General features: G+C 40.2%; 1 protein-coding gene across 50 annotated transcripts; it reads right to left on the bottom strand.

Annotated features, from left to right (window-relative positions):
- Positions 1-738: 738 nt before the first annotated feature.
- Positions 739-15064, bottom strand: LOC136243708 (uncharacterized). 50 transcript variants are annotated; one of them, XM_066035267.1, is made up of 33 exons: positions 13718-15064; positions 12485-12559; positions 11943-12130; positions 11644-11854; positions 7979-8080; positions 7701-7918; positions 7109-7287; positions 6565-6658; positions 6358-6509; positions 5943-6135; positions 4225-4342; positions 4063-4184; positions 3893-4013; positions 3703-3840; positions 3380-3595; positions 2877-3050; positions 2618-2776; positions 2529-2564; positions 2430-2468; positions 2343-2378; positions 2264-2293; positions 2181-2210; positions 2098-2127; positions 2000-2044; positions 1919-1946; positions 1821-1865; positions 1574-1603; positions 1491-1520; positions 1408-1437; positions 1325-1354; positions 1242-1271; positions 1159-1188; positions 739-1024 (listed from the first exon to the last, which is right to left on the bottom strand). In XM_066035267.1, exons 1-33 carry the CDS (start codon positions 13932-13934, stop codon positions 985-987), a joined length of 3216 nt encoding a protein of 1071 aa, XP_065891339.1. In that variant the 5' UTR covers positions 13935-15064; the 3' UTR covers positions 739-984. The 50 variants fall into 50 exon arrangements, 45 of the variants coding, with proteins under 45 accessions (XP_065891339.1, XP_065891345.1, XP_065891347.1 ...); XM_066035273.1 differs by having other exon boundaries at positions 1325-1351; XM_066035275.1 differs by lacking the exons at positions 1919-1946; positions 2000-2044 and adding exons at positions 1657-1686; positions 1740-1767.
- Between the last annotated feature and the right edge of the window lie 381 nt (positions 15065-15445).

Raw genomic sequence — 15445 nt, 5'->3', positions numbered from 1 at the left:
GCCAACATGCTTTTTGGACACAAAAAAGAAGTAAATGTTTATGCACTGATCATTTGTTTTGTTCAAGCTTTACAGTGATCAGCACTTTATGATGCATAATAGCTATTTTAAAATGGTATAATATTATAATGTCAGCTATTCGTTTGAGCCCTAACCTACAGACATCGTTACAAAAGTTCAAGTGGATATCAATGCAAAGCTGAAATCTCATAATTATGAATGTGCACATGTACAATTATAATATTAATGCCTTGAAATAACAATCATGTCAACTAGTGTAGTGATAATGACTATGCATACTCAGAGTAGTTACACTTGAGAAGAGTAATATTATATTATATGCTACGTGTGGTATATACACAGGGCCGTATGCAGGATTTTCAAAAGGGCATTGAGAACGAAGTTGCATTTGAGCAGGTAATTTGGATGAGATGCTGAATATTCAAGAAAAAAATTAATAGCCACAATTTATAGCAATTTCCAAAATGATGCATATGGATCTTTAAATAATTTTCCATCAGCTATATAGTACTTAACATAATGAGCACTAGAAAGATGAAAAATTTAGTAAAATAAAAGTACTGCTGTAAAATAGCTAGGGGTTCTTATGCACCCCCTGGGTATGGGACTATGGGCCTGATACAGCCTGTATGTTGCAGATGTCAATCATGTAGCATAAAACTTCAGGCTAGGCATATATGTGTGCACCGTAGCACTAATCACGAGTAGGTTTCCTGGTGCTATTCCATGATACCATGTGGTCAATGAATATATACATTGGTACAAATATACTGGTATTAAAGTGAGGTTATGTGTGCATTAAGGGTTAAATGTCATCATTTTCATCACTGCCTGATTCAGACACCTGATCTATGCTAGAAATATCCACTTCATCGGATTCAGAGGCTTCTAGTAGATTCTTAACAAATGATAAAAACACCTTAGTAGAATCATGCTGCATCTTCAGAAGTGCAATTTTACCCCTTATAAACCTTGGACAATTTCTATTTGAAGTGTATCTTCCCTATTTAAAAAAATATATATATATAATAATAGTAGTTACAAAAATTATTGCATATACTCACACTCTGAACCGATGAAACATCTGGAATAAATACATTGAACAGATGATATTCTCAAAGCACATTAATTCCTTACCATTGGAAGCAGTTGATGCTTGCATGGAAGCTATGGAAACACTAATAATTTAACAACATCAAGTAACCACAGTTATTCCTTACCACTTGAATTGGCCGACGTCAAAGTGGCTGCTATGGAAACACTGATAATTTAACACCATCAAGTAACCACAGTTATTCCTTACCACTTGAATTGGTCGACGTCAAAGTGGCTGCTATGGAAACACTGATAATTTAACACCATCAAGTAACCACAGTTATTCCTTACCACTTGAATTGTCCGAAGTCAAAGTGGCTGCTATGGAAACACTGATAATTTAATACCATCAAGTAACCACAGTTATTCCTTACCACTTGAATTGGTCGACGTCAAAGTGGCTGCTATGGAAACACTGATAGTTTAACACCATCAAGTAACCACAATTATTCCTTACCACTTGAATTGTCCGAAGTCAAAGTGGCTGCTATGGAAACACTGATAATTTAATACCATCAAGTAACCACAGTTATTCCTTACCACTTGAATTGGTCGACGTCAAAGTGGCTGCTATGGAAACACTGACAATTTAACACCATCAAGTAACCACAGTTATTCCTTACCACTTGAATTGTCCGAAGTCAGTGGCTGCTATGGAAACACTGATAATTTAACACCATCTAGTAACCACAGTTATTCCTTACCACTTGAATTGGCCGACGTCAAAGTGGCCGACGTTAAAGTGGCTGCTATGGAAACACTGATAGTTTAACACCATCAAGTAACCACAGTTATTCCTTACCACTTGAATTGTCCGAAGTCAGTGGCTGCTATGGAAACACTGATAATTTAACACCATCAAGTAACCACAGTTATTCCTTACCACTTGAATTGGCCGACGTCAAAGTGGCCGACGTTAAAGTGGCTGCTATGGAAACACTGATAGTTTAACACCATCAAGTAACCACAGTTATTCCTTACCACTTGAATTAGTCGACGTCAAAGTAGCTGCTATGGAAACACTGATAATTTAACACCATCAAGTAACCACAGTTATTCCTTACCACTTGAATTGGCCGAAGTCAAAGTGGATACTATGGAAACACTGATAATTTAGCACCATCAAGTAACCACAGTTATTCCTTACCACTTGAATTGTCCGAAGTCAAAGTGGCTGCTATGGAAACACTAATAATTTAACATCATCAAGTAACCTTAGTCCTTACCACTTGAAACAGGTGATGTTGGCATGTTAGTTGCATCTGTAAACATTAACATGTACACGCTCACTTATTATAAGTATTTGGGTTTACTTGTATCTGAATTGTTGATCCCTTGATGTTGTTGCAAGGCTAAAAAAACAACCCATCAAATATAAGCATCACATATTCTATGCATCAATGCTCACGTACATGTAATGCTGGTTAGCGTAAGAGTAGCCTCTTCCACTATATTAAGCACCACAATGAGTTATTGGAATAGTGCAATCTCAATATAATACCTCTAACAGCATCCTTTAATTCTGATATGATCCGCTGATAAAATGAGATGTAAGATGACATTTCTTTTACTAGAAGTAGTTCTTCTTCCTTCAGGCGACGTATGAGGTTGTACTTCTCTGTTGCTTCAAGTTGAAGCTTGGTTGCCATGCTATAGCGACCTATAGGATGGCATGAGTGAATACGTATGTAAAGAATCACTGCAAAAATGAATACTGTACAGTTTGTACTACGCTGGTTTGACAGATGTACTGTACATACCAGTTAAAGTGGACCAAGGAAATTCTCCTGTAACAATATCATCTTCACATATCTGGATCCGTTCGCTGGGTTGAAGGTACTCCTGGACACTGCCGTACTTCTGAATTGCTCTCCGTAACTTAGACTTATCAGTAGTAATAGCTTTTCTTAAGTTAGAACGCTGTTTACTGGATGCTACAGCAAAATAATCATACGTGTGTAGCAAAAGTACTGAACACACAAAGGTATTAAAACAATACACTAAAACAATATTTATCTATTCCTAATATATTTACTTTGGTTCTACATAAACTGTTCCACAATACAAGCAGGCAATAACTGAGAAATTTTCCGTACACACAGCCTGTCACAACCGTTTGACAGTCCTTGCTATTATTATCAGTGGTTGACACACTACCATTGGCAAATGAGTAATATAGATACAATACCTTCCAAAATTGATCTGGTTAGTCAAGTGAGCAAACATTGTGCATATTAAGTGCTAGTGATGAGTTAAAACGAACTTGTTGCTTTCTGCAAAGCTTCCTGGCGTCTCTTAATGGAAAGGCTAATAACTTCCATTTCCTCCTGTAGCTTTACCAGAGAGTAACGCACTATGTCTTTTTCCCCATCAACAGATGTATGCTGACCCAGCCTATTCTCGAGATGTTGCATACTGCTCACTTGCCCATCACACTTCTTGGTGAAGTTTACAGCTTCAGTGTATAGACTATCACAAGCTATAAAAAGTTGTACAATTGGCATGTAAAGTACTGTGATCCAAGTGATATTTACCATGCACACAAAAGAGTTTCATATTTTAATACATCTACTCTACTCTACGTACATAGCACAATGCTCAGTGGTTCTGACGCAGCTGACAAGTAACCAGTTAAATTGCTGGCAAGGGTTGCTTGCTCTTTCATTTGAAAGTACTTGGCAACATCTGACAAAATTGCATTAGGTGCAAATGAAGACAATTCAGCTACAGTGTATACACATACTTAAATTGCTGTCATACACTAGTACAGAAAAACCTTGTGCAATTGCTGTCAAATTTCTCTTGAATGTGTCTAACACTGCATCATCTAAATTGACATCAAAGTTTGGCTGCAACTGATGTAATTCCAGTGTTGCCTCTAGAAGTAACTCACGAGTCTGCAAAACCTGTAGCATTCAACAATATTGACTACATTATTTGAAGTACCTTATGAAGTCTACGATTGAGTGAAAAGGGAAGCGCTTTGATTTTGCGACTGTTCCAAAATCCTGCAGCCTCAGTTATATGGTCTACTCGTGCTAAGATATAAGAAAAGGAAACTGATATATCTTTAACTATACGTTAAAATATAAAAGTATAATACTGTACTTTTTGGGAGCATATTCTTTGATGTTGAGCCCCAGCGTGAAATGTATGAGAAAAACTGCTCCATGTCTTCCCCAGCACCCCCTCCAGCACCATCTTGCCACCTACTTCCCCAAAGGATCTAGTCACAGATACAAACACACAAAGCATGTGCACTGTCTGGTTCTTAGTGGTGTGTGTGTGTGCGTGCATGCGCGTGTGTGTGTAGTATAGTGTGTGTGCATGTGAGGCAGCACAGCCAAACAGTCAGAGCATTGGCTTGGTAGTCGTAAAGTTGCAGGTTCGATACCTGGTTAGCCTAGCTGTTGTCGTTGTTTCCTTGAGCAAGAAATTTAACTCTACCTAACTGTATAAAGGGGACCTGATGTCAACTGTGGAAACAGCCAACCCAACTGTAACATCAATGGGTACCTGGTATTAACAGGGAAGCAAATGCTCAACTATCCTTGTCTCACTAAGTGATGTTGAGGCTGTCATAAAACTTCGGGTTCCACAGCATCTCTCTGTAAGGCTTGAACAGTCCTCCTGCGGTTACTAGTCTTGCCCCAGGAGGATTTGCCGGCACAGACTCAAGTGCCTGAGTGGTGCACTGGCATCCCAGCACTGGTTCACTGGACAGCAATAGCTCTGTTCCACACAGCTATTGCTGTAAGCTTTGCTTTATGTGTGTGCGTGTGTGTGTGTAGTGTGTGTGTGTAGTGTGTGTAGTGTGTGTGTATGTATGTGTGTGTGCGTGTGTGTGTGTGTGTGTGCGTACATATGTGTACGTGTGTGTATGCATAACAGAGGCTTCTCAAGTCTTTGGGGCATTAAGGTAGACAGATTTTAGAGATAAAAAACTTGACTTTGAGCACTAAGAGAAGAGTATACCAAGTTTGTGTACTGTCTGTTTTGTTGTATGGTGCTGAGTGCTGGATACCATTGAAGAGGTGCGTTAGGAAACTGAATGCTTTCCACAACAGGTGCTTAAGAGCAATTTTGGGGATAAAAACAGTCAGCAATGGAATGAGACCAACTACAATTAGTAAGAATTGTGGGGAGATGAAGAATGTATAGATGTTAAGATCATGAAGAGAAGACTGTAATGGCTAGGGCATGTACAGTGTAGCACGTATGCCTGATCAGAGAATTCCCAAAAATGCTTTGTTTGGTTGGTTGCAACAACCTAATCAACAGGGAGGTGCAAAGAAACAGTGGAGAGATGTGATCAGACAAGACTTAAAGGACATTGGTGTTGACGAAGGTACGTGGTATGAAGAAGCTGTGACATCTAGAGGAGGCTGGAGAGCGTTGTAGTAGGAGATTAGTGGATGAAGCATCTACAGTAGTAATGGATCTGTTGAACCACAGCAACCTAAGATCTGGTGTCCAACTTGTTTGAGATATTTCAGAAGAGAATCTCATAAGAATAGACACAAATGTATTGATGAACGAAGTAAACCTGTCCAATTACAGAAGGGAGCTGTGCAATGTGTGACCTGTAACAAGTGGTTCAGAAGTAAAGGAGGCCTAGCAGTACACACATGTGGAATATAAAGCTATTCTGGTTGCCATTTTGGCTTGCCTAACCGTTCAACGGCAACAAAAGGGAAAGTAAGCAAGTGTACGCATGTGTGTGTGTGTGTGTGTGTGTGTATGTGTGTATGTGTGTGTGTGTGTGTGTGTGTGTGTGTGTGTGTGTGTGTGTGTGTGTAAAATGTTGTTTGTGCATATTGTCTCACCTGACAGTGCCAAGAATGTGCTTTGGCATGCATCACAGATAGTGCTGGTTTCATATCCATCGCTCTGGATCCTGGAAAAAGTGCAGTCTTACTCCGTGCCCAGTTCCAATACTGACATATAACATCTTGCCATAGCCATCTGACACCACGTGGGGCAAATACTTTCTCATGTAAATAATGAGAGTAGCCATATCTGTGTTTAAAGTATACAAACCATACATAAATTATAACAAGATACAGTGAAAAAATTTGGGGGGAAATTGGTTAATAGACTGCAGTATTACAAACAAACTTTTCAGGCAATTCTTAACCAGGAAAATGTGGAGCATTTGCTAAAACATTATCCATCAAATTCTTTCAGAGATAAATTGCCAAAGCTTTTTCCTACAAAAATAGGTGTGAATGATATACTTACATTTCACCCCGGAACATGTTCACTGCCTTCTGCGCAATGACATGCCTGCAACCACCTGTAACTATGCCTGTTTCATCTAAAGTAGGCATAGTTCTGGAAACTGCTTTAGCTGCCTTCCATCTAGTTGTGCCACATGTACCATCATCACCTTCCTACACACACATAGGTAACACTACACATTACTGAAATCATACAGCTGTCACTTACAGTTCCTGATCCATAGCCGAGTGTCTCCAAATGTTGATCCACACCAGTGTCCTTTACAATAAAATCACCAGCATAGTATGACTCTTGCTGTGTTCTAGAAATTAATTTGCCATACAGTATTTAAAATGTCAAATCTTGCACTTTTCTGCTACTCTATGGGACATAACTATAGGGCATAAAGTAAATTACTGATGTATCTTCATTGCATTACATGGATATTCAAACTGTAGAATATACAAACACTATATAAAAAAAGAAAGTTGATTTTCATGTGCGTGAATAGATGTTACATGTAGTTGATTAAACAGGACTTACTGTATGTAGATATAAATTAAAAAGGGTACACTGTATCTCAATACTTATACAACCTTTTGTCTTGCTGTGGTACATGTGTGGTGATCCTTCAAATGTAAAATAAAAGATACATTCTAAAGTTTTGCAGCACATGACCTACAATACTAAGTCAAAGGACAGCCTATTTATATCCACTGTATACATTTCATCCAAGCTTAAAATTGCATGCATACGTACATACGTACTATACCTCTTGACTTTGGAAAAGCGGTACAGCTTTTTATTACCATCTATGTGGACGGAATGTTGGTGGTCACTACAAGCTGGACACTCAAATATTGCCTCCCTCTTCAGCTTCTTGAGCTCGTATCTGCAATACCGCCATTCTTGGAAGGATTTCGAAAAGGCTGTTGGATTTATTCTGGCTACCTATGGCATACAGAAACTTGGCACTAATGCTTATACAAACACTGACAAATTCTTCTAAGCTGTGCATTATAAGCCGACTAATGTATGATGATGCATTGTGCATGCATGATTAAATTATATATGTAAGTGCAATGACTGGACTACTTTGCTAATCTTGAAAGGCTATAAGTGGCATAGATTTGCCCCAATGTACAGTAGCAGCAGGCAAGAAATCTAACAATAAGTATGTACACGTACACTGTAGTCTCTACAGTTTTTACAAAATGTGCTATGCTGTTACAAACATGCATGTTCATGTGTATGTTACATGAGCCACATAAAATTTATGCATAATTTAATTGGTATGCAGTACGGTAAACAAAGCATATAAATCCTATAACTAAATATCATACGTAAATGTCATTATTACTAACCCTGTTCCTCTCAGCAGAATATTCCTCCAATGTATGCAGAAATCCCAAGACTGATAATCCTGGACTAAACTTCTGCAAATAATCGAAGAACAAAAACAAGTCTTCATCAAAGAGGTACTGTGAATGTCTGTCCACACAGCCTATCCAATAACCTTCCAAGTGTTGCTCAATTTTACACTCGTTACAATACAACACCACATCATCTAGGTCATATCTCCCTAATATTTACACAAATTATTGTCAATCCTATGTACACGTGCATTCATTCATGCATATACCTCTCAGAGTGATCACAATTCTCTTGCCTTCAAAGCGCTTACTCTGCAATGTGCTCTTGCAATTTGAGCACATGGGGTTTCCTCCTGGAGCAATAATTCTTTCTATTAAAAAAAAAACAATGAAACAATTTTTAGCTACAGTGGAAAACACAGAACAGTGGAACATGACTAAAACAGTCACCTTCAGGATAATTTTTTGGGGTTTTAATGGGTAGGTGGCTGATTTACACAGCTGAATTAATTTATGCAGGAGCATATTATAAGCGCCCCAAAAGTACAAATGCTCCTGATGTATGCCATGCTCACTGAAGAAATTTAAACATGATCTTATACTGAGTTAGTCAGGTGGCCATTAAAATAGACTACTCTGGGTATATATGAGTGGAGTTAGACACCACAACTTAAACAGCAGCCACACATAAGTGATGCCACAATAGAAAGGGCTTAAACATCTTTCTTGAGTGTCAAGTGGTTGTGTATTTCGTATAGCCGCCACATCGATTTTTACTGCATAGGTAACAGTAACCACGGCGTTTATAACCAAGTAAACACAGTATACCTCTGATAAAATCTTATGAAACATTATTGTACACATAAAGCAATACTTACAGCAGCTATGTGGAGCACAGCTATTACTGCCCAGTGAACTAGTGCTGGGATGCCTGTGCATCACTTGAGCACTCAAGTTTGTGAAGAAAAATCAGGACTAGTAACCCACAGGAGGACTGTCCAGATCTCACAGAGAGAAAGTGCAGAATCTAAAGTTCGACAACAGCCACAACACTGCTAAGTGAGGCAAGGACAGTCCTTGTCTCACATACACAGACACACACTACACTACACAGACACTACACTACACTACACAGACACACACTACACTACACAGACACACACTACACTACACAGACAAACACTACACTACACAGACACACACTACACTACACAGACACACACTACACTACACAAACACACACTACACTACACAGACAAATACTACAACCACAGACACATACAAAAAAGAAAAGCAAAGCTTACAGCAGCCATGCGAAACACAGCTATTGTTTCCCAGCGAACCAGCACTGGGATGCTTGTGCACCACTCAGGCACTTGAGTCTGTGAAGGCAAATCGGACTAGCAACCTGCAGGAGGACTGTCCAGGCCTCATGGAGAGAGGCTGCAGAACTCAAAAGTTCCACAACAGCCCCAACACTACTATCGAGACTAGGGCAACTGAGCGTTTGCTTCCCCAGTAACACCAGGCTACCAACCAGGTCCCCATTATATTACCAGGCCGGTACCCTGATCACTTTGCTGTGTTGCCTCATACACGCACACACAAACACACACATACTTGGAAGAGAGCCATTCAGGGAATGATGCTCTGGTTGGAGATTCCACTTTAGATCTAATCAACGGTGGCTATGTTGAGGGCAGGTAGTTATACACTTATTTTGAGCTATATCTTTTCTTCTTCTGAATGATCTGTGGCAAGTTGAACAACAAAACAAGTTAGGTTGAGAACGTGGTCCAGTCACCTAGTCTTTCAGTAGCTACCTGTTTCCATAAGTTTCTATCCTGAGCTTTTAGTCATTAATTGATAAGCTCTGTCTGATTTTATCATGCCAACGCAATTCACAACATGAGCAGGTCGTTTCTGTGGCAGCCAACCAAAAAGAATCCCTTTTGGCATGTGGTCATCAGGCATACGTGCCACATGATCCAACCACCTAAGTCTAGCTAAAGCTAATAGATTACTGATAGACTCATGCATGCCAAAACGTTCAACAAGCTGAGTAGTGGTGATGTGCTCTACCCACTGTATAGTCCAGCCAATACCCATGATACCTCTGACACAATGACGATGAAAGGTCTCCAGCTTCCTGACAAGTTTTTGAGTAGGAGTCCAGGTCTCTGCACTGTACAAAAGAACACCAAGCACTACAGATTGACAAACTAGTCTCTTAGTTTCTAATCCAAGATCACAAGCTGAACACAGAATTGTGCAGCTCACCAAAAGCTCTAGAAGCCTGTGCAATCCTGTGACTTACATCCTCTGTCATCCTATCATGAGCCTCTATCAGTGACACCAAATACTTAAATTCCTTCACTACCTCTATGCTACCACCACTTAAATCCTATGCAACTACAGCCTCAGTTGTAATATGGACACCAGCCACAAGCAACTTCTCTAAAAGAGCAGATCAGTGCAGCATAATCAGCAAACAAGCAATCAGATATAGTAAATGATAAGGGTCTTCTGGTACGCTCCCCAGCAAGTTTCCCACTTATCTTGTACAGCACCTCAACTCCTACAGCATTACAGCGACTTACAGTAACCAACACCGAATAACCAAGTCAAAATACAAGATGAACAAAGTTGGGGCAATGGTGCAGCCCTGATGCAATCCATATCTTACTTGAAATGGTGGTGCTTCCTCTGCTCCTACTGCCCCAGTGGCAACCTTCCCTTAATGAAAAGAACATACCAAATCTACCATACAATCAGGTACACCGTATTTCTGCAAAGCAGACCAAAGTGCCTGTCTTGGCACAGAGTCATAAGCCTTAAGAAGATCAATAAACAAGATGAAAATTTGGCTATGATGTTCAATGGTCTTTTCTACCAGTTGTCGCACACAAAAAACCATGTCCACACAGCCCCTACCAGCTTTGAAACCACACTGAGAGTTAGCAACAGAGTCTTCTACCACAGACTGAAGTCAGTCATTGAGTACTCTCTCTCTATCACACACACACTACACTACACTACACTACACACTTGCTTGCTTGCTCTTTTGCTGCCATTGAACGGATGTGTGTACTGCTAGGCCTCCTTTACTTCTGAACCAGGTCACACATATATTGCATAGACATTATACACACACACACACACACACACACTATATGCACAAAAGCAAAAATCAAAGTCTAGCTGTCACCAGGGCGGTCACACCAACCCAGCTGAGCTGGACTGACTGTGCATTAGGCAGGCACTAGGAGCCATGGTAGAAGTTCCTCTTGGGGAAGGGCCAATACCCCGCAAGAGAGCTGTACCAAGCTCATGGATTACGTATGGTGTGGCAGTCTCACGTGGCTAGACTGCATTTTATTCTTTCCCCACCCACACACAAAAGAAAAAAAGCGGTCTGGCCATGCGAGACTAATGGTGTGGGCACCCAAGGTCTCACCTGAACCCCATCCATTAGTGAGATGTGGACAGTGGTAGACTCTTGCTTCCTCAGTTCATACCAGGTACCCATTGATGTTACAGCTGGGTGGGCTGCTTCACCAGTTGACACCAGTTCACCAGGTCCCCATTTATCAGCTGGGTAGACTGGAGCAATGTGAATAAAGTTTCATGCTCAGGGAAACAACAACAGCAAATTGGGCCTAACCAGGTATTGAACCTGCAACCTTTCAAATAACAGGCCGGAGCTCTGACCACTTAGCTGTGCTGCCTCACACTACACACACACCTACACACTATACACACACACAAAGATGATGTACGTAGATGTCTACTGTAGATCATACAGTATACTGTGGAGGCTGTATACTAAAAATACTGTGTCATGGTGTATTACTATTTACTCTCTTGGTATCCCAGCTTTCAGTTTCATTGTACAGGTAAACATTGTTATCATTATGAGATAAATTTCACCTACCGATATCGATCAAGTTTCCTGTATCTGGGCAAGGATACTGTGTTGGTGGAATAAATGTAAAGTAGTGTCCATTCCAATATTCTCTGTCATGGAGGGGGTGATCATTATGAACATGACAATCACAAAGTGGACACAGGTATGTCATATTTGAGTAGCCACACTGATGGCACCGCACTATTGCTGTATCAGTATCACCGCACATTGAACATTTCTGCAATTAAATCAACAAAATCAATTAGGTTTATGCTATATTAGAACTATCATATTCTAATTTAGCACAAAATACAGAATGCACATACTGCTTCAGGTGGTAATGCCATTGATGTCACCACTTCTTCAAAGAGTTTGGCTCTATGGCTCTCCCAGCTTTGTTCTAGTTGTTCCCTCCTTTCAGCCCAACTCTTCATTACACTGGCAGGCTCAGCAGTGCATGGAATAGCATTGAGGCTTTCCCTTAACTCATCTACCATTGCTTGAAGTTCATTGTCTGCAATTATATAAAGCAAGGGTAAAGTACAGGTATGCATATGTTTGACCATGCACAGTAGCTACAGAATTACAGCGGGATATAGCATCAGACCAAGGTGGTGCAATTCTGACAATCACATACAGTGGAATTCAAACATCTTTGTTATTACAAGGGCTGTGTGGCTTTATGACAATAGGGGTATCAGATACACATCTGTATACCACAATACACTGTACATAATGCATATTATTTTAAAAGCTAGTGGACTTAGTAGTCTGTGACTTACCTTGCACCTACGTAGACATACAGTACATCTTCTTATAAAGTAAGCAAACTATGGTCTACAAAAATGCATTATTTGGCAGCACCAACCTTGACAGTGGTCTCTATTGTTATCGCAAATACCTTCAACTCCATAATCACTTTCTTGTGCATCATAACAAACATCTACATAGAAATAACAAAGTGTACAATCAAACAGTGGAATAGCTGAGGTCCCAACATTGCTGGAGTCAAAAGTTTTGCAACAATTTAATAACCATGTTGACATTGAACCACTAAGGTTCCAGGATCAATGCCCAGTCAGGGCAGTTTGGGGGATGATTTAATAAGAAACTTAAACTCATAATGCTCCAGACTGTCCAGTTGTATAATAGGAATCTGGTGAACTGGTTTTACGTAACTGTCAAAGCAAGTGCCTATTACTATCAAAGTCTTACTAATGGACAGGGTTCATGTGGGACTTTGGGGCATACACCATCATCCATGAGCATGCCGGCACTAGTCCTCCCCCAGGAGGATCTTCTAGCGCAGCTCTTAGTGCCTGCCTAGTGCACAGGCAGCCCAGTTTAGCTGGGCCGGCGTGACCGTTCTTTATGGCAGGTAGAGACTTTTGCTTTTGACTTTGAAGCAGTAATGAATACAGCATTGTTCCTGAAAAAATCAGCTAAAATAATAAAAAGTGGAATTTTTTCAAAGAGAACATTTCACCCAACCAAATTGTTAGTGATCAGTTAAGATATCAAGAGTACACACGTACAGTTAGGTTCCGCCACATATCCTCTATCGGACTGCATACTTTTATGGCTTCCACATAGGAAGTGTGTGGTGAAAACTTCGATTGGCCATAAAGTCTGTTGAAAATTTGGATGACAAAATTCTGAAACATTCTGAAACATTTTTAGCTGGTCGAGGAAGACTACAAATGTGCCAAGTTTCAATTCCATTTTGAGTTATTAAAGGAATCAGCTCAACATGGACATACTATAGTGAAAGGTGTGTGTGTGTGTGTTCGTGTGTTCATGTGTGCATTGGGAACCTGATAGCCTAGGCCCAGCTGTAAAATTGACGGGTGGCTACTTGGTGACTACTGGAGAATCAAATGCCCAAATTCACCTTCCACATCCTGTGCCCATGTTACTGATGTAATGCAAAGGCTATCCCAACTAACTTTAATCTCCTAAGCAACTTTCAATTTACGGATTTAGGGGTGAATCAAAGGGCTCCCTTTTTATTTGCTGGTTGAGCTGTAACACCTGGCAAATTTAATGTATAACAATGATGTGAACAAGTGGCCTGATTAGTTATGCAGTATCACGGACTCACCCTGACTGGCTTGTCCACTAGTTCTAACTCTTTTGCGTGGAATAGACTTCGTAATTTGTTGCCCACTTCCATCGTAGTGATGATGTATAAATTGATTGCTGCTGGAAGGCCTTAGAGCTCTCCTATGTCTGGCTCTTCGTCTGTTCTTGGATGTTAAAAGCTTCAGTTCTTTTTTTAGTTGCGATTCCACCTCGACTAAATCATCACAACCAGCCATGTGGACTCGATTGTGGGATAGAGCCTCCTCAGCAGCGCTATACCGCTACTCAATTTACTGACAACTAATGTGTCGTATTCTAATACCGTACACTAACACGCCGCTCATATGGACATATGATCCTTACTAAGACACCATGTACGTTTGGACTATTTGTCCATATACTTAAGATAATAGGTTGCAACACCATTGTCCATCTAGCCCGGGAAAAAAGTAATAAATAAATAGCTAATAAAATATAAAATCCATTGCCGGCGCGCTCGTTACATTCGAGGCATTTCTGGCGTATGTTGGTCATAGCATAGATAATAGAGTAATAGGGATAGGAAACGCAATAACGTGACGTCACAAAATACGTACATTTCTATTGGAATTCCGTGTAGTACGTCACGAACATACTCGTTACGCTTGCTGCGCTTGTATCAAAGAGAAACAAATTGTTGTAACGACAGAATTTTGTAACCAACGACTGTGAAACTTCGCTACAGTGAACTCAAGTAAGTAATCGAGGGAAATAGGATGGTACCAACCCTCAAGGAAGTTATACGCAAAATTAAAGGAGATTGAAAGTGAAAAAAACGGCCCAAAAATTACTTTAAACCACTTTACTTTCTTCGTAAATATATTCTATCCTTTTAACTGTGATAAACCTATTCCTTACCATTTAACAGAGGGAACCAGAGGAAATATCGGAGCAAAACAGGAACTGTTGGTTGAAGAAACGACTAAGTATCTTCCATTTTTAACTAAAAGCTTAAACCACCTTGCAGTACAACGCAACGGTAAAAGACTGTGTTGGTGACACGCCTAGCTTACCACAAGATTCGAAAGTGGAACCGGCTATAAAAGAAGCGGTATGGACGAGGCATGAAGTTACGATGAGCGAAAGTGTGACAGCGTGTAAGAATCACGGTTAATGCGATACGCTTTGTTACAAAATCTACGGTCTGAATTCTCTCCCCAAAATCTCTCACATAGGCCTAAATACTTACTGTAGTCTGTTGGATTACTATTTACGCTGCTTAGAACACTAATTCTCACAAAACTGTCTTGTCCTTTCAAGTCACGCGTAACGGAAATCAAACCGGAAATCGCTTGCGTTTCCTATCCCTATTACTCTATTATCTATGGTCATAGTTTGGTTATACTCTATTAATAACGTGAAGGTTTAAGGTAGCTATATAATGATAATATAGAATCGAAAATACCGTAGGAAATTTCGTAGATCACTTAGCTATGCGGAAATTATTTCTGAAGTGACCTAGCATATTTCCTGAAGAAACTGAGAATGCAGCATCATTTGTTTATTATACCACTTGTGGTGTTACACTAGATACTGATTCAAAAACGAAACGACGCCAACAGCCTCCAGGCCAGACGGAAAGGCTGAGTGCCGGTATACTTCACGGAAAGGAACGGAAGTGGCAATAAACGCTCTTGCATGCATGCTGCTGCAAGCTGCTTCTGCTTGCTTGCTGTTGCTGCTTCTGCTTGCTTGCTGTTGCTGCTGC

This window comes from Dysidea avara, chromosome 13 (assembly GCF_963678975.1).
Source record: "Dysidea avara chromosome 13, odDysAvar1.4, whole genome shotgun sequence".
Lineage (NCBI taxonomy): Eukaryota > Metazoa > Porifera > Demospongiae > Dictyoceratida > Dysideidae > Dysidea > Dysidea avara.
The sequence above is the reverse complement of the archived record's forward strand: the minus strand, read 5'-3'. Positions and strand labels throughout refer to the sequence as shown.